Source organism: Trichoderma breve (assembly GCF_028502605.1).
Source record: "Trichoderma breve strain T069 chromosome 7 map unlocalized scaffold00007, whole genome shotgun sequence".
Lineage (NCBI taxonomy): Eukaryota > Fungi > Ascomycota > Sordariomycetes > Hypocreales > Hypocreaceae > Trichoderma > Trichoderma breve.
The window spans coordinates 2655641-2672297 of NW_026611593.1; the positions used below are offsets into that span (position 1 = coordinate 2655641).

At 51.4% G+C, this 16657-nt stretch overlaps 6 protein-coding genes across 6 annotated transcripts; 4 read left to right on the plus strand and 2 right to left on the minus strand.

Annotated features, from left to right (window-relative positions):
- Positions 1-1502: 1502 nt before the first annotated feature.
- On the plus strand, positions 1503-1979 carry T069G_11015 (core histone h2A/H2B/H3/H4 domain-containing protein; the record flags this gene model as incomplete). Its single annotated transcript, XM_056178225.1, has 2 exons — positions 1503-1715; positions 1782-1979. 2 exons carry the CDS (start codon positions 1503-1505, stop codon positions 1977-1979), a joined length of 411 nt encoding a protein of 136 aa, XP_056024515.1.
- A 677-nt stretch (positions 1980-2656) lies between these two features.
- Positions 2657-7723, minus strand: T069G_11016 (RNA polymerase rpb1, domain 5 domain-containing protein; the record flags this gene model as incomplete). Its single annotated transcript, XM_056178226.1, has 3 exons — positions 2657-4201; positions 4244-7487; positions 7542-7723. The coding sequence occupies 3 exons, from the start codon at positions 7721-7723 to the stop codon at positions 2657-2659; spliced, it is 4971 nt and encodes a 1656-aa protein (XP_056024516.1).
- A 537-nt stretch (positions 7724-8260) lies between these two features.
- Positions 8261-9714, plus strand: T069G_11017 (pre-mRNA processing factor 3 (PRP3) domain-containing protein; the record flags this gene model as incomplete). Its single annotated transcript, XM_056178227.1, has 2 exons — positions 8261-9041; positions 9110-9714. The coding sequence occupies 2 exons, from the start codon at positions 8261-8263 to the stop codon at positions 9712-9714; spliced, it is 1386 nt and encodes a 461-aa protein (XP_056024517.1).
- Positions 9715-10448: 734 nt separating this feature from the next.
- On the plus strand, positions 10449-10918 carry T069G_11018 (yippee zinc-binding/DNA-binding /Mis18, centromere assembly domain-containing protein; the record flags this gene model as incomplete). The annotated part of the gene is made up of 2 exons (XM_056178228.1): positions 10449-10547; positions 10685-10918. 2 exons carry the CDS (start codon positions 10449-10451, stop codon positions 10916-10918), a joined length of 333 nt encoding a protein of 110 aa, XP_056024518.1.
- Positions 10919-11268: 350 nt separating this feature from the next.
- On the minus strand, positions 11269-12633 carry T069G_11019 (nucleotide-sugar transporter domain-containing protein; the record flags this gene model as incomplete). The annotated part of the gene is made up of 3 exons (XM_056178229.1): positions 11269-11536; positions 11594-12450; positions 12547-12633. 3 exons carry the CDS (start codon positions 12631-12633, stop codon positions 11269-11271), a joined length of 1212 nt encoding a protein of 403 aa, XP_056024519.1.
- An 818-nt stretch (positions 12634-13451) lies between these two features.
- Positions 13452-16483, plus strand: T069G_11020 (DDHD domain-containing protein; the record flags this gene model as incomplete). Its single annotated transcript, XM_056178230.1, has 4 exons — positions 13452-14264; positions 14346-14575; positions 14629-14818; positions 14876-16483. The coding sequence occupies 4 exons, from the start codon at positions 13452-13454 to the stop codon at positions 16481-16483; spliced, it is 2841 nt and encodes a 946-aa protein (XP_056024520.1).
- Positions 16484-16657: the final 174 nt, after the last annotated feature.

Below are 16657 nucleotides of genomic sequence, written 5' to 3' on the forward strand. Positions count from 1 at the left end.
AGCAGCGGCCCAGATCACTGATCGATTATGGAGAGGGAAAAAAACGGGGGCCTTGGTGCTGTGGTGGGCCTTTTTTGGGTAAGTGATTCAAAGGAGAAAAAAAGGGCGATGCTGCAAAAAAAAAAAATAAAACACGGTACGTACTGCTGGCGCGGGAAAGGATGTGTGGGGCGGGCTGGGAAAAAAGGTAAACAAAAAAAAGACACGTCCCAATCACGAGCTTTGGATGCCTTGGATGGGCTGGTTTTGGTTTATTTTATTTTATTTTTTAATGGGTAAGTCTAAGCTCGTTTTGTCTGGTGCCCATACGAGGAAGCTACCTTTGTTGCATCTGATCTGTTTGACACAAAGAGGAGGAGACTATGGAGTAGCATTGGTGTTGATTGGGCTTGGTGACTGTGTTGCTTCGTCTATCGAATCACGAGGATGTCCAAGCACCCGTAGTATTAGCATCTGGAGCATGAGTACTTTGAATTCTGTGGTGATAGTATTGCAATCACAAGTAGACCATGGGTTCATATTGAATTGCTCCATCCCAACTACTCCATCCCCATGATGCTGGCTGCATGGGTCCATCTGCCCTCAACACCGTTTACGTTTATTTTTAGTCCTATCCATTGTTTGCCTTCACATGTCACCATAGTAGTCTTTGAGGCGTAGTTTCAGTTTATCCACTGGCATGTTTTGCGTCATCTTGAGTTTGCATGTTGGGGGTTGTTGCCGAATCTACACCAAAGACTAAACAGTGGTGCCGTATAATCCAACTACAGCTTTCAAGCATCATTTCAATATTCAGACTCAACCAACAAAACAACATCAAAATTCATAGTGCAACACATACAAAATAAAAAACACATCACCAAATAATCCATCTACCACACGTAAATTGCAATCTACCCATATTTCACCCATCTACAGCTCCATCACTAGATCGTGCATCTTGCATCCAGGGTAAGCAAGCTGAGAGATGCCTCCCACGCAGTTACATGCACTCGGTACCTCGCAAATCGAATCTAGGCTGCGATCGTAAAAAACATTCCCCCCTCCAGCCAATCAGAAAAAAGGAACGCGCTCGCCCTTTTTTTTTTGCGGCCCTCCTCGCAGCTTCCGGTTCCGCATCAGCCAACCTGGATTCGCCCGTTTCGGCGCTGCAGGTGGGGGGCCCTGACGTTCCACAGAAAAAAAGAAGGGGGGGAAGGAAAAAGAAGCGCTAACAGGCTCCCTTTTTTTTTTCTCACTCTGCACTGCACTGCTATTTCCTGCCCCCCTTTGGCTTTAACGGCTAACGGGTTCCCTATTTTTTTTTTTCTTACTGACGCGCGCTGCGCACGGTCCAAGCGTGCAACCCAGATCAGCCGCCACCTCAGGCGTGCGCTAGGCTCAACTATTAAAGCATCTTCCCCCGCCCGCTTCTCGGAGTTTTCCCTTCTACACTGCCATCTTCTCTCAGCCCCACAAAGTCTTTTTCAAGCATCTTCACAGTCACAACATCACAACTCATCATGGCCCGCACCAAGCAGACCGCCCGTAAGTCCACTGGTGGCAAGGCTCCCCGCAAGCAGCTCGCTTCCAAGGCTGCCCGCAAGAGCGCTCCCTCCACCGGAGGTGTCAAGAAGCCTCACCGTTATAAGCCTGGTACCGTCGCTCTCCGTGAGATTCGTCGCTACCAGAAGAGCACTGAGCTGCTGATCCGCAAGCTCCCCTTCCAGCGTCTGGTAAGCACATGATTCCATCAACACAATCATTAATGTCATCGCGTCTCTAACACTTCAATCAAACAGGTCCGTGAAATCGCTCAGGACTTCAAGAGCGATCTCCGCTTCCAGTCCTCCGCCATTGGCGCCCTCCAGGAGTCCGTCGAGTCTTACCTCGTCTCCCTCTTCGAGGACACCAACCTGTGCGCCATCCACGCCAAGCGTGTCACCATCCAGAGCAAGGACATCCAGCTCGCCCGCCGCCTCCGTGGTGAGCGCAACTAAGTTGGATGACTTTGGGAGGAACGTTGCAGACATGACTTTTGCTTTTCACACGAGTGTTTCTGGGGTCAAGGGATAATCAGGCGTTACAAATGAGAGTTTTTATTCCCCTTTATGGTTCGGAATGTATATTACCAGTGCGTCAGGGAAAAAGCACTGCATAAATGCAAACGAGGTTCACGGCCTCACGGGTTAACGAACTATAATAACTGCATCACTTTATATCTTGTGCCTCCATCGTGAATGTTCTCATCGTACCTTGCATGTAAAACGCGCACCATCAATCGCGCAACCTGCCCACTGCTTAGGCATCAACATCAGCGAAAGACGCGTCCCCATAACGAACGCGATGCCGCATCTCGAGATTACGTAGTGCCAATCTGCCGTGCTGTGACTCAATCGCCGGTGGCAAGTGGCGCGTCCACGTCCGCCCGGGACCGAAGAAGCGCAACCGCCGTCTTGCTGCGACAACATCGCGAAATATCCCGCACCGACGCTTCAATCTCTCACTGCAATCGCTCAACTACGCCATCGGCCGGGTATCATCACCAGCATCGGAATCTCAATCACATTACCATCTCTACAATTTTTTTTAAATCCTAGTTCTATATAGTAAATTAAATACACACTCATCCATTTTGCATACAGATGCGTGCACACGATTCCCAAGACACATCCATTTACGCTAATGAGTTGACATAATAAGTTGGCAGCTGGGTCAACACGTCGAATCCACCGGTGCCGACTCTGCCCAGCTTGCCCATCACCAGACGACTGCTCGGCGTCGTCAGATCGTCCCAGTCGCCATCCAGCAGGGCATCCTTGAGGAACCCGAGCGTCGTCTCGAAGCTCATCTTGGTAAAGGGACTGACGTTGCCCCTGAGGCCCATGCGGCTAAAGGCTGTGAAGTCGCCGCCTCTCGTCATGTGGTCGGCAATCAGGTTGAGATGTCGGTTGTCCACCTTGATGCCGTGGCCTCCGAAGACGCCTGACAGCTCTCGCACGATGTTGGCGCGGCAGGCCTCCACGCCGTAGACCTCCAGCACCGCCGCAATGTCGTTGGTCTGGATTCGGTGCGGGTCAATGAAGTCGCTGTATCTCTGCATCGCCCGGAGGTTGACGCCTGTCGTGTTGATGACCTTTTCGTTCTTTTCCTGAGCCACCATGCACGATCCGACGCCGGCAACTTGCTGAACCACTGTCTGGCGGACTGCATCCTCGACAATGTTGAGCATCAGCACCTTGGGGATGTTCACGTCAAACTCGAGCGTCACGTCGCACCACTCGCCGCCCTTGTCATCGCACTGGAAGTCTGTTACTTCCGCGTAGGCATTGAGCACGCGTTCTGCCCGCACCTTGGCGGACCATGACACGGGGGCCTTGTTCTCGTCCTCCTCATCATCTTCATCGTCCTTGTTCTGTGATGTTGAGTTGTCCGCGTCCTCGTCGTCTGAGTCGTCTTCCGCCCCCTTGGACATGTCATTCTGAATAGCGTCATCATCATCATCGTTAGGTCCGTAAGAGACTGCCTCGCTTCGGTTTGCGCGCTTCTTGGCACCGGTGGCGTCGTCGTCATCTTCATCGTCGTCGTCATCATCGTCATCTCGGCCACCTTCCGCTACTCCCTCGGGCCTGGCCATCTCAACAACTCCTGCCTTGACGCCAATCTCGGGAGTCGCCATTGTCGACTGGGATTGACGCTTCTTGACCTCTCTCTTCATGATGGAGAGAATAGTTCGGAGAAGTTTCTTTTCTACTGTGCCCATGATGTCTGACACCGTAACTGCATAGGTGGTGGAATACTCTGCAGCTGGGAAGAACTTGAGCTTGATCTTGTAGATCTTGGCGAGGCCGCGGAGCTTGCCCTTGCCAACCATTTCCTCCACGGTGACTCCGTCCAGTACTTGGCTCATGCGCAGCACGCTGATGGACTTTGTGAAAATTTCGGTATCCTCCTCCGATAGCTCGGCGTTTGGATACAGCGTCATGGCAGGTGTGGAAATTGTCTTACTGGCAGTCATCAAGATTTCTCTCAGACGGGGGATACCCAGTGTGACGTTCTTTGCTGAGTGACCAGCCAAATGGAAAGTGTTCAGCGTCATCTGCGTAGACGGCTCACCGATAGACTGGCCAGCCACGATGCCGACAGCCTCACCAGGCTCCACCAGCGACCGGAGATATTTCATGGCGAAAAGCATCTCCGCGTTCTTCTTGTTCAGCTTCACCTGGTTAAGAGACGTCTTGTCCTGGCTGTTCTTTTCTCGTACAAGTCCATCGGCATTGTCATTGAGGTAAGTCGTCATGGCTTCGTAAAACGTTTCTGAAGTTGCAAAGGCGTTCGTGGCGGGATCGAAGCTGGCCGTGAGGGGATCCTTTCCTTTTCGATCGTTGAGTTTGGCGTGTCGGACGGCGCTCTTCATGTATTTCTGGAACGCCTGTCGGTTGGCGCCCAGGCGTTCTCCAACCTTGGGGTCATACTTGAGCTGTGCCGCCTCCGAGGTTACGTTTTGCAGGATGAATCGGAAGTCTTTCAAGTAGTTTTGTTTTGTGACATCCAATCCATCTTCACCGTAGAGGAACTGAATCAAGGAACCGTCCGCGTCTCTTACTGAGGTATCGTAAGAGACTGTAAGGCCTTCCATTCCCTTGATGATACAACGCTGCAGATAACCTGAACGGGATGTCTTGACGGCTGTGTCGATCAAACCCTCACGTCCTGCCATGTGATGGAAGTAGTACTCTTGTGGTCGGATGCCAGTCAAAAATCGGTTGACAATGTAGCCGCCTGCTCGAATATTTGTATCGTATGGCTTGAAGCTGGGCAGAGTCTTTCCGCTAACCATGACTGGGACACGCCTACCCTCCAGAACCTGCTGTCCCAAGTTGCAGGAAATGAGGGAGGCGTTGACACGGGATCCCTTGGCACCTGAAGTGGTCATGACCTGCATCTGGTTCTTCGGGAAGTTCTTCTCAAGGCCGTTGGGGATCAACGCCTTTTGCACGGCGTCTGTAATGTCTTTGGTTCCCTGGTTCATCAGGAGATCGAGACCCTCCTGCTTGCTGTCGTCACGCATGACTTCTTCAAGGCGCTCAAGCAGGAGTGGATTCTGTGAGTCTTCTTGTTTGTCTAGGGAGACATACTTTGACGCAATTTCCAATCCCATCTTGTCGGCCGCAACAAGTTCTCGTCGTCGTGCTGCCTCTCCCTCAGCCGTTAGCCTCAAGTCGTCCATTCCACATGAAAAGGCTCGCATGCTGAGATATCTGGTAAGCAGCCGGCCCAAGCTACTAAGGAGTTTGCCAGCGACTGAAGGTCCGTATATCTCATGCACGGCGTGAATCAGACCGCTTGAGCTAGGTCCAATCTGAGACTTGTCGAGAATTCCTGTTATGAACTCGCCATCCTGTATCAAGACGGTTCCTTCCTCCGATGATGTACCCCATTGTTCGGCCTTGATTTGGGCGTTCTCGTTCATTGTCAGCCCTCCGCAGTTGGGTGGCCTTATGTTGGCGAGGATTGTGCTGATGACCTGCTTTCCTGTCCATCTCGGCACCGGCTTAATGATTGCTGGCGGAGGAAGCTGAAGTCTCTCCCCCAAGATATGGCCGCTCTCAGGGCGAAGGGCACTGTATATTAGCTGTTGGAAGTCGCTCCGGGTGAAAACAGCGTCTCGACTGCAGAGAGCGACTGAGACGGAAATGTGATCCTGAATGAGACCTCTCAGGGGCTTTCCAGCAGTACCAGACAAGTACTGGTGGTCGGTATCGGCAATTTGCAACGCCTCTACACGGGCTACCTCGTTTTGTGGGAAGTGCATGTTCATTTCGTCGCCGTCAAAGTCTGCGTTGTAGGTATTACAGTTGGCATAGTGCATTCGGATTGTCTTCTCGCCTGGCAGAACGCGGACTCGGTGACCCATGATGGACGGCTTGTGCAGTGTAGGCTGACGGTTCATCAGAACAACGTCACCGTTAGTGAGATGTCGATGGACCTTTTTGTTCTTCATGCGAGCCGCGCTGCTGTTTGTTGGCGCTAGCAGCTGGTTGGCAAGAGATATACGGTCATCTACGGACTTGTTGCGAAGGTTGACTATTTGGCCATTCTCATTTTCAATGGCAAAAGCTCCCGGCCACTTGTCTACACCGTTGATAACCGCCTGTTGCATGTCTTTGAAGTTGTGACTGGTGACCGGTTCAGGATACGTCAATTTCTTTGCAAACACCGGAGGAACACCAATCTCGTTGGTCTCGATGTTGGGATCGGGAGAAATAACACTTCTGGCGGCGTAGTTGACTCGCTTTCCCATCATGTTCTTACGGAAAAGACCTTCTTTCTTCTCAAGCAGTTGCTTAATTCCATCTTCGTTTCGCGCGGCAGCGGCGCCCTGCACAGGGTTTTTGTTCTTGTCGATTAGTGAATTCACAGCGTCCTGAAGCTCCGTCCAGGCTTGGTGCATGCTTGTGATATCTGCTCGTTTCTCGTTGTAGACACGAGCAATGCTTGAGCAGCAGCCGAGAATGTTCTTGTAAAGGGCGTTCTGCTGGGCTTCGGATATTTGTGAATCTCCAGTCCGGGCCTCAGGTCGGAAACGGTTCGGCGGCACCAAGACAACTGTAATGAAGAACATGTCGGGGGTAACTTTTGGTGAGCTCTGAGTTGGAGGCTTGGCGTTGTATACGAGTGAGAGAAGATCTTGCTCTTTCCTGAACAATTCCTCGAGCCGTGCCCGCACCTCCATGGAGCTGATGTATCTTTGAGCGCTCTCTTCAGATGCGAAATCGTCATCTGCATCTCCCATTTCAATATCCTGGGTCTCGGGAGAGTCTTCTGAGCCATTGATTTGTGTAACATCGCCGTTGCTCTCAGACTTTTTCGTTGTTGCTGATCTGCGATGGTGGACTCGGGTCATGGCATCACCCCACTTGAGGGCCTTCTGCGCCATCTTTGCCTTTTCCTTGGTTGAGAGGGACTTTTCGAAAATTTTGACAGACCGGTCCTTTCGATAGGTTGGGGAAATGCCTCCACAGCTAGAGCACACTCGCTTTTTGATGATCTCGGCGAGGAAGTCCTTGATGATTTCACGGCGCATCTCGTTGGCACCCTCATGCTTTCCCCTCTTGACCTCTCCCCTCTTGACCTTGATGCCCTGAAGGCACTGGCGAACGTATTTTTCTCTTTGCCGAGTAACGCCATCGGCTCCAGAGTTTTCATCCTCGGCCTCGCTGTCTCCCTCGCCAAGCGCCTCTTTTATCTCGATTGCCAAGTCATTCTCTCCAATCGACCCTACCATGTGCGCTTCATTGATAAGGCCATGGTGAAGTAGGCGCAGCTGGCAGGTATATTTGTGAAGGTCCTTTGGTGGCAGACGGAATCCCTTGCAATAGACACAAGTTGCGCGAAGTAATCGGTAGGCCTGGTCCAAGAAAACTGGGTGGTAGACGGGGACTGGGAGTTGGATGTGACCTGGATGTCCCGGACAGCTCGATTGATTCAAGTTGCAAGTAGCACATCTAGCAGATGATTAGAATTCTTGATACTGCCACTAGAACTATAGAAATACTTACGGTGCGTCGCCCCATGAACCCAGAGCCGGATCGTACAGGCCTCCTGGTACAGGATTGAGAAGGTTATCGAAAGTGCTTTCATTTTCGATGCGCTTCACAGAGATGGCCTGAATTTCCTTGGCGGAGAGAAATGTGAATTCCACACTCTCCACCTCGGAGGCAACTGGCTGCGCAATATTCATGGCGAATACAGGATCTTGGCTGAGGAATGGACTGATCCTGGCGAGCTTGCTGAGGCCATGCCAATCTTTTACAATAGGTCAATTGGCGAGAGTTGCTAGTGCCACTAGAATTTTTTGGCGGTGGAACATGGCAAAATTTTAGTGAGGTGGTGGGTAGGATGGAATCCCCACAGCCAAGGTTGCCAGGCTAATGCAGCACAGAGTGGCAGAAGCTGGCCATTCACTCTTCCAGCTCTATCGCTCTATCGCTTTATCTGCCTTGCTAGTCTAGTGCCGCATCTCATTTCTGGTGGAGCCTTGCTTTTCTATACCGATCCTACGATTTACGAATCTTGAAGACACGACAACAGGCGGAACGAGTGAACGAGACAGGGGCAAAGAGAGGCAAGACCCTTGGGATTTTGTACCGATTTACACAACCACCGTTCTGCTGCGCGTTAGCAGCCGCCTCGCCTCATGAGTCAATCGCCTGGAGGGCTGGGTCCCCATCACGATGGATCCTCGAGAATACAGAAGCCAGAAACCGCTGCAGACAGGATGGCTGCCCTCAAAGCCCGTGTAGCAGCGGCCGTCGGCGCGAGCAGGGCAAAGGGTGGCCTGAATGTCGGACTGCATCCAGCTCTGGAAGACTTGGGCTCCTGGAAACCGGCTGGCAAGTCGGACACGACAAATGGCCAATCCCACTCATCACGAGGCTCACCATCACACGCCAATGGATTCGACAGAGGAGGCGCACAAGATTCACTCGGAAAACGGCTGAGAGATGGGCCCAACCCATACTTCGACGACAAGGCAGCTGCACAAGAACCTACTGGGAGGCAGCGGATGCCTCGACAACTGGCGTTCAATCAGAAAGGAAAATATATACAGCAGGGCAATGCTTTGCGTCGACAGGCCGCCCTGGAGGCCATGAAACGGCGTATCGCGGAGCAAACTCGCAAAGCCGGTATTGACGAGGATCTTGACGTGGAGAAGAATTTTGTCGTGGACGCTCCTCCAGATATAGAATGGTGGGATGAAGGCCTAGTGGACGGACCGACCTACAACAATATTGACGACCCTTCGAAGCTTAAAATCACGACTCCTGATAGCATAGTGACCGAGTATATCCAACACCCGGTTGCACTCGAGCCGCCTCAGGAGAGACAAGCTGTAACGGCAAAGCCCATGTACCTGACCTCGAAAGAACAAGCAAAGATACGACGCCAACGAAGAATGGCAGAGCTCAAGGAGATGCAAGCCAAAATTCGACTTGGACTGGTGCCGGCACCGCCACCCAAAGTGAAGAAGGGGAATCTCATGCGAGTGCTGGGCGATGGTATGTGCATCAATATCTTCCTACTGATTGACCGTTTGGGGCTATGTGTGCTAACTAGTCTTTCACAGCTGCTGTCAAAGATCCTACCGCCGTTGAGGCCCGAGTAAACCGAGAGATTGCCGAACGATACGAGACTCACATCGAAGCCAACGAGGCACGAAAACTGACAAAAGAGCAAAAGCACGAGAAGAATGCGGCAAACCAGCAGAAAGATGCTGACAAGGGCATCCACGTCCTCGTATTCAAAGTTAACAGCCTTGCCAATGGTCAGCACCGCTACAAGATATGGCGCAACGCTGATCAGCTGGCACTTTCCGGAACATGCATTATGCATCCCAAGTTCAGCCTGGTGATTGTGGAAGGCGGACAGTGGAGCATCAAGAAGTACAAGAAGCTCATGCTGAACCGCATCAACTGGACAGAAAACGCTCAAGCAAGAGACCCCGAGAAAAACAATGTGGCTGGGCGAGACTGGCTATCGCCAGAAGACTCCAATGGAGACTTGAAGGACATGTCTCTGAACGAATGCAAGCTAGTATTCGAGGGAGAGCAAAAGGCGAGAGGCTTTAAGAAATGGGGGAGCAAGATCTGTGAAACGGATGCAGAGGCGAGAGAAGTTCTGGCCCGCGCAAAGATGGACAGCTTCTGGTCACTAGCTAAAGGCATCTCATGATGAGTGATGGGCTTTGGTGGGGTACAGCCAATAATACAAACATGAATATCCAGCGAATTTAAAACAAGGCAGCTATTGAAGCATACCGGTGCCTGTCCAGGTGTACGACGCGTGACGCATGTAATATTTAGTAATATTATCATATATTCAGGGTATCTGGACTATATCTGTATATCTGCTGGTACATCCACTGCTGCCTTTGTGGTGTTGAAGTTAGTGGCATGTGCTAATGCAGCGGAGGTGGTAACAATAGCGGGCAGATGGACCGGAAACGAACGAGCACAATTACGCAATGAATGACATGACCTTCCAAGGCAGCCAAGCCAAAACTTACACCCAAAACAGGCACCCAGAAGCGGCGCCGTTGCAGCCCGGGAAAAGGCCGGCGCATTCCGCCGTGCTTGATAGTGTGATCCGGTGACTTGCGAGGCGCGCGCATTGCGGCAATCCGACCTTAATCGTATATATTTTAAATGCACTGCAGCGGGCTCTCTCTCAGGCACTAGGCACCAGCTCCCCTTGTTGTTTTCTCCACCACTCGCTCGGCCTTGCTTCTCTCTTCCCTAGCGATTTAAAGGACCTGATCCGTCTCACAAATCAAGAGGCCAAAACGGTCCTGCCATCTCAGACCGCTAAGCAGCGATATTGTCGTCATAAGCTCAGTTGGAACTCGCGGCGCTGTGAAGAACCAGAACGAGAACTGTTGAAAGCTTCGCTCACTCGGTCCCGCAGCAATGGGTCTGGCCTACAATACCTACCTCACCAGCAACAAGATCTACGGTTGCAAGACATGCAAGGCGCATCTTGCTAACCACGAGGACATCATCTCTCGGGTGCGTATCTTATCCCCCGCCATACCTGTGCCTTGTGGCTGTACCTAAACCTGAACCTTATGCCTTGCATCTATGCTTGCCTGTCTTGTTCGCCTCGATGCTGGGAAAACTAACTGGGGATTGCGCAAACAACACAGAACTTCCGGGGTCAGCATGGCAAGGCCTACCTGTTCCATCGTGTCGTCAATATCGACACCGGTGACCCCAATGAGCGTAACATGACCACCGGCCGCCACATTGTCCGTGACATCGCCTGCCATCAGTGCAAAGAAACGGTGGGTTGGAAGTACGACAAGGCTTTTGAGACTTCTGAAAAGTACAAGGAGGGCAAGTTCATCCTTGAAGCTGAGCTGCTATGTAACGTCGCTTGATTGTACGATTTCACCTCTTTAGCATGATTTCATTAGGATGGCCCTTCTTATTTATTTATTCATTTTCCATGTTTTCTTTTGGCTTCAATAGGCGTTCAACAGATAGTTTCAGACAAAGCACAGCATCCTTGGGCTGGAGTGATGGTTTAAAGAGCCGAATTTAGACATGTTATGTATTAAGACGCCTCCCATTAAACTCGCTACGAGAAAACGTGTATGTCGAATGATAACCTATTCCAAGTCACCCAGGCACTGCCGGTACGCCACAAATCCCGCCAAGCTTGCACAAAATATCCGTCTTAATTGCAACGATACATCTGTAATTCACCGAAAGCATCTTGTTGTAAGATTTAGTTATGCTCGATTGGTTCTTCAGGGAGAAGCTCCTCAGTTTCTGCGTCGGAACGCAAGAATTCAAACGGTGGCTGCACGAGGCCGTTAAACAAAAAGGTAGAATAGACCAACAAAGCAAATCCAGCAATCTGCAGCCACTTGAAAGATTCCCATCCAAGGCCAAGAGAAACGACCCAAATGAAGAGCGTTCTGCAAGTATCAATGGTGGAGCGAGAGGTGGCACTGACGGTGCGAGTAACGGACAATCCGAAGAAGTTGAAGCCACTATTAATGGTGTTAGACAGACCATTGTCACTTTGTAAGGAGAGCATTCCAACTTACCCAATGCTTATCATGATAATGACACTGGAAACGAGTAAGGCCTTCTCATCCCACATTTGGCGAAGGCCTTCAGCGGCATCGAAATAGCCATATCGACCGGCTTCTGTCCGTCCAATGGCCAAGTGCAAAACAATCATGACGGCAACTGTGGTGACGAAGCCAAAGAGGCCTTCCCAGCCAACCACCTTGATGGGGTCGATGGGGGAGTTTTCGAGCATCCACTCTTCCAAGACAAACTGGGTGGCAGTGAAAATTTGCGCTCCGGCAATCAGTAAAACTCCAATGACTGCCTTGGCAACGTCGGATAGCCCCTCTGGGGAATCCGTGATAGAGGAGACGACATGTGCCTTGACGTCCGGCCAAATAGCACCAGCAAGTCCGACGACAGCTACTCCGAGAACCACGCCCACTAATGAGATCCACTGGAATAGACGCAGCGTCCTCCGCAAAAAGACGACGCTAAACAGGCCCACGAATAGGACTAGCGCGCCTCGGGTCATTTGGTAAATAGACGCCGCAACAAGAAGGAGGCCAATGTTCATCAAGGTGGTGCCGCAGATGTCGCAGATGGCAGGCAGAGCCAGCAGCAGAATTCGGTAGCCCCGTAAAACTGATGGTTGGTCGTCTTCAAGCGTCTCGTCGTCGTCACCATCGGTTCGGTTGGAATTGATGGCCTGGTAGCCACGCTCCGCAGGTGATCTCTTTGATGCAAGACGGCGATACGCCGCCGCAGCGCCCACGACGAGCCAGCAGCCCATCTCACCCACAAACATCTGCGCCGTCTGAAGCACGGGTTGGTTGAAGAAGATATGACGAGCGGGATTCTCATCCTCGCAATTGCGAACACATTGCTTATCCTATAGCACCTGTTAGGCTACCCGAATCCAAAGAATGGTCGACTGTGAAGCACGGAGTTTTTCCAGAGCCCCAGAGGCACCTCTTTCAGCACGTACTTGATACTTGGTAACCAATGTATTGCAGACACCCGTCAGCAGCATCATGGCCACCAGAAACGGGACGGTGCCACGAGAAATCGCCATCTTGGGCGACGTGGCTCGAGCGAAGATGTGTTTTGATGATAGGCGGCTGCAAGATTGGGGCGATTGATGTTGAAATAGCGAGAGTTGAGTAAGACGATGTAGGAAGATGAAGGAGAGAAGAGGCAGACGAGGCGAGGGATGAAAGAGAGCCGCTGCGCCCCGGATAATGGACAGAGCCCCTGCTTATCATGCACCAGTGTCACAAGACAGGTGCAGCGTTCCGGTGGACGGTAGCGATCCCGAGCAGCTTAGTGCCGATATTAGTGCCAATCAAGCAGGATGACATAAGCTGGACCACGAATTGAAGCTTTGGGATTAATATACGAGCATATGGAGGTACTGGGGTAAACAAGTAAGTCGAAAAGCATGTTGACGCTATTGAGAAAGTCTAATATCATGTTAGAAACCTACACGATAGTACATCAGACTTGTGTATAGTAACAATACGCATTATTGAGTAGTGACAGCTTCATGAAATCGCTTTGTACTGGTAGTAGCAATTCACACCGGGCGGCCTGCAGCGATTGCATGTCACTACCCAGCAGGCATATGCCGCTAAAACCAACAGCTCTTGGCTGCTACCTGCATTATGGATAGCACATGTACTCCGTAGGTAGTCAGCCACGTCATAGCCTAATGGCCACTCGCCCAGCTCCCTTTGGCCCATGTGCTTTCGCGCGCTAGGATCATCATCCCCCTTCAGCTCCTTTGAGTGTTTAAAACCAAGCAGCCTCGCATCATGACGCGGACCACAGGCGAGAGCCGACCATTTCCGCTTCTACATCCAAACCCCTCTGAATGTCCATCTCCGCGCATTCATGGAGCATTCTCTAGGCCCTGCCTGTCGCCTTCGACCGACCCCGGACACGGACGCGGACGTCGACGCGGATAAGGAAGATGGAATCCCCTCTGTCAAAGCTCAGTTCTTTTACACGGCCGTATATCCCATCGATGATCCGCTGTCTGGCACTGCTCCCTCTAGCAGCGCGGATTCTAAACCCTCAAAAGGACCCCTTCGCCCATTCTCTCAAGACGACAATGACATGCTACAACAGGCGTGGCTTGGCCTCATGTCAGAGAGCCTTCGTTCCCAACACGAAGCCATCAGAAACGGCCGAGAGCCTGATCCATACGCTGCGAAATCTGACACGGAGAGGCGCGACCAAATCATCCAGGAGCTAGCCTCAAAGCATATACACATCCATAGTGATAACCAGACGCGGGGATCAACAACTCAAGCCGCCGAGGCGCTTCCAGAAACTCTACTCACCGCCTGTTGCCCTCAGCTTGCCATCGACACCCTAGCGGAGCTTGATACGGCATTTTGTGCATTGGTGAGGAAGATAAACCCGCTATTCGATGTCGATGAGGTGGTAAAAGATGTAATTTCCGTCATGAACCAACCCCATGAACTTCGAAGTATCCCAACCAGCCGTCGGCATGTACCGATACGACACCCTTTGTTAACTCGGGAAAGACACGGCGGCATCCCATCTGACCATATTTCTCCCTCAGATGGTGCCACATCATCTCTTCATGGTACTCCCGAAACTCGGATTCGCCGCGAGCGTAGGACCACAGGATATGTTACTGCTAGTGACGATGGGATTTCTGGTAGACCGTTTGTTCGGGTATTGAGTAGTGAACACACCCAGCAGATGACAGCAGCAAAACAACAACGTAGCGATGAGCCAGCCATAGAAACCCCGCAGATCGATGATCAAATCGATGATAAAAACCTTGAGGCGAACGACGAAATCCTACCAGAACAGTCAACTGGGTTGGAGACAGTTGTTCCGAATTCCGAGGACGAGGATAAGGATGTCGTAGTTGGACTGGCCCGATTACACAAGGTGTCGTTGCAAACGCTGCAGATGAAACCCATATACTGGTCCCCCGTTAACGATATTGCTATTGTGACGAGGGGTACCTGGTTTTACAAGTATGTTTTTATTTTGGGATTTTACTTGATTCAGTCACTAACCTCGTTCTCAGAGATACGATGCTGCCGGTCCCGCCGGTTGTAGCTAATCAGCTGGAAGCTGGGTATCAGGAACTGCGCCCTTGGTCCGAAACTTGGCGTGATGAAATACGATGTGCTATTGAAGTTGGGGCTTCTGGAGAAGAAAAGGTTTCTTATCGACTTTGGCCGATGGAAGGCGATGGAAAATATCGAAATACCCCTGTACCAGACGAGCCTGTCATTTCTTCGCATCCCTTTTGTTCCGCATATTGCTTTCAGGGCGAAGCTGCCACAGAAGGCCATCTTGAGCCGCCCCAAGCAGACGACGGCACTTCCGAAAACATTCAGCAACGCGCCTATTCTAGCTACAATGTCATATACAAAGATCGAACACATGCCTTTCTATTAAAGCCAAGCCTCCAGCCATCTGCATATTACGGTAGACGGCCCATCCAAAAGATTATGAAGGGAACGAACGTCGGCATTCCCGTTGTTCGGGGGTTCGATAGACTCAGTTGGGAGCGTATGCATCGGGGGAAAAAATCACAGCCCACGAGGTCTGCGTCTCATGGCGCCTCTAGCAACGGCTCATTAGAAACTTGTCCTGCTTGCGAAGCGGATAAGGATCGCAGTAAGGTGACTGACTTGGTGCTCGTAGCCCACGGAATTGGTCAAAAGATTGCCGAGAGGGTTGAGAGTTACCACTTCACGCACGCTGTCAACGGGTTTCGGAGATTAGTTGACAGCGAATTTCAGGGTCCCGTGGTGCAGGAGATTCTACACAACAGCCAGAGCAGGCTCATGGTTCTGCCGCTCAACTGGAGAATAGGACTGTCTTTTGAAGACGGCGGAGCTCTTCAGACCGGAATGGAGGCGGACAAGTCGAGCGCCGCTCAGCCTTTCGGCCTGAAGGACATTGAGCCTAATACAATTCCCGCTATACGGAGCATGATATCCGATGTCATGTTTGATATCCCCTTCTATATGTCTCACCACAAGGGAAAGATGATTGCCGCTTTGGTGTCGGAGGCGAACCGAGTCTATCGCCTTTGGTGTAGGAACAATCCTGGGTTTGCTGAGAATGGACGTGTCCATCTGGTTGCACATTCTCTCGGCAGCGTCATGGCGGTTGAGGTTCTGTCACGACAGCCAACGGTTGCACCACAACTGGACCTATCTCGCCTAGAGCCGGAGACCAAGTTCTTCGAGTTTGATACGAAGAATCTATTCCTGATGGGCAGTCCTACTGGATTCTTCTTGTTACTTGAACGGGGGGCTCTTATACCACGACGGGGGCGCGTCAAACCTGGCGTGGATGCGAATGATGCCACGGATGAAAACATTGGTGGTGAGGTGGGCATGTTTGGGTGCTTGGCTGTCGATAACATCTATAATATTCTCGCCAAGGAAGATCCGATTGCCTACCTGCTCAACGGCGCAGTAGACCCGGGATATGCAGCCAGCCTCAGAACCGCATATGTTCCTACCGCTTCTGCTTCGTTTCTGAAGTCCATTCGGGATGCCATGAGAAGTGTTGTGGGCGCCAACCCTGGTTCATCGGTAACCGATGACGGCCGTCCGTCCACCGTCCGCCTGCCCTCTCAGCTGGAGCTTGAAGTTCATGATTTCACGAGAGAGGAAATTGCTGAGAAAAAGGCGTTTCTTCTCAATGACAACGGCCAGATTGACTGGTTCCTCAGATCTGGCGGCGGTCCGTTGGAGATTCAGTACCTTAACATGCTGAGCGCTCATAGCTCGTACTGGAGCAACACGGATTTCATTCGTATGCTGTGTTTTGAGATTGGTAGGCGGCCTGGTCGGACGAATACATTGCCTGCGATGAGGGCTATCAAGACTTCCAGGCGCCAGATACCTACTGCTAGCTAATTCGACCGAGTTGGCACGGTACATTTGTTCTTTGATATCCCCACCTCCAATCTATTCTTCTGCGTTTGTGTTGGGTGCAAGGCGATTTCCGGAGGAGTTATTCTCGGTTGTTGATGGTTCTGCTGGGGAAATTCAGGGGCTTGGGAGAGAGATTGATATACGGTTTACACGATT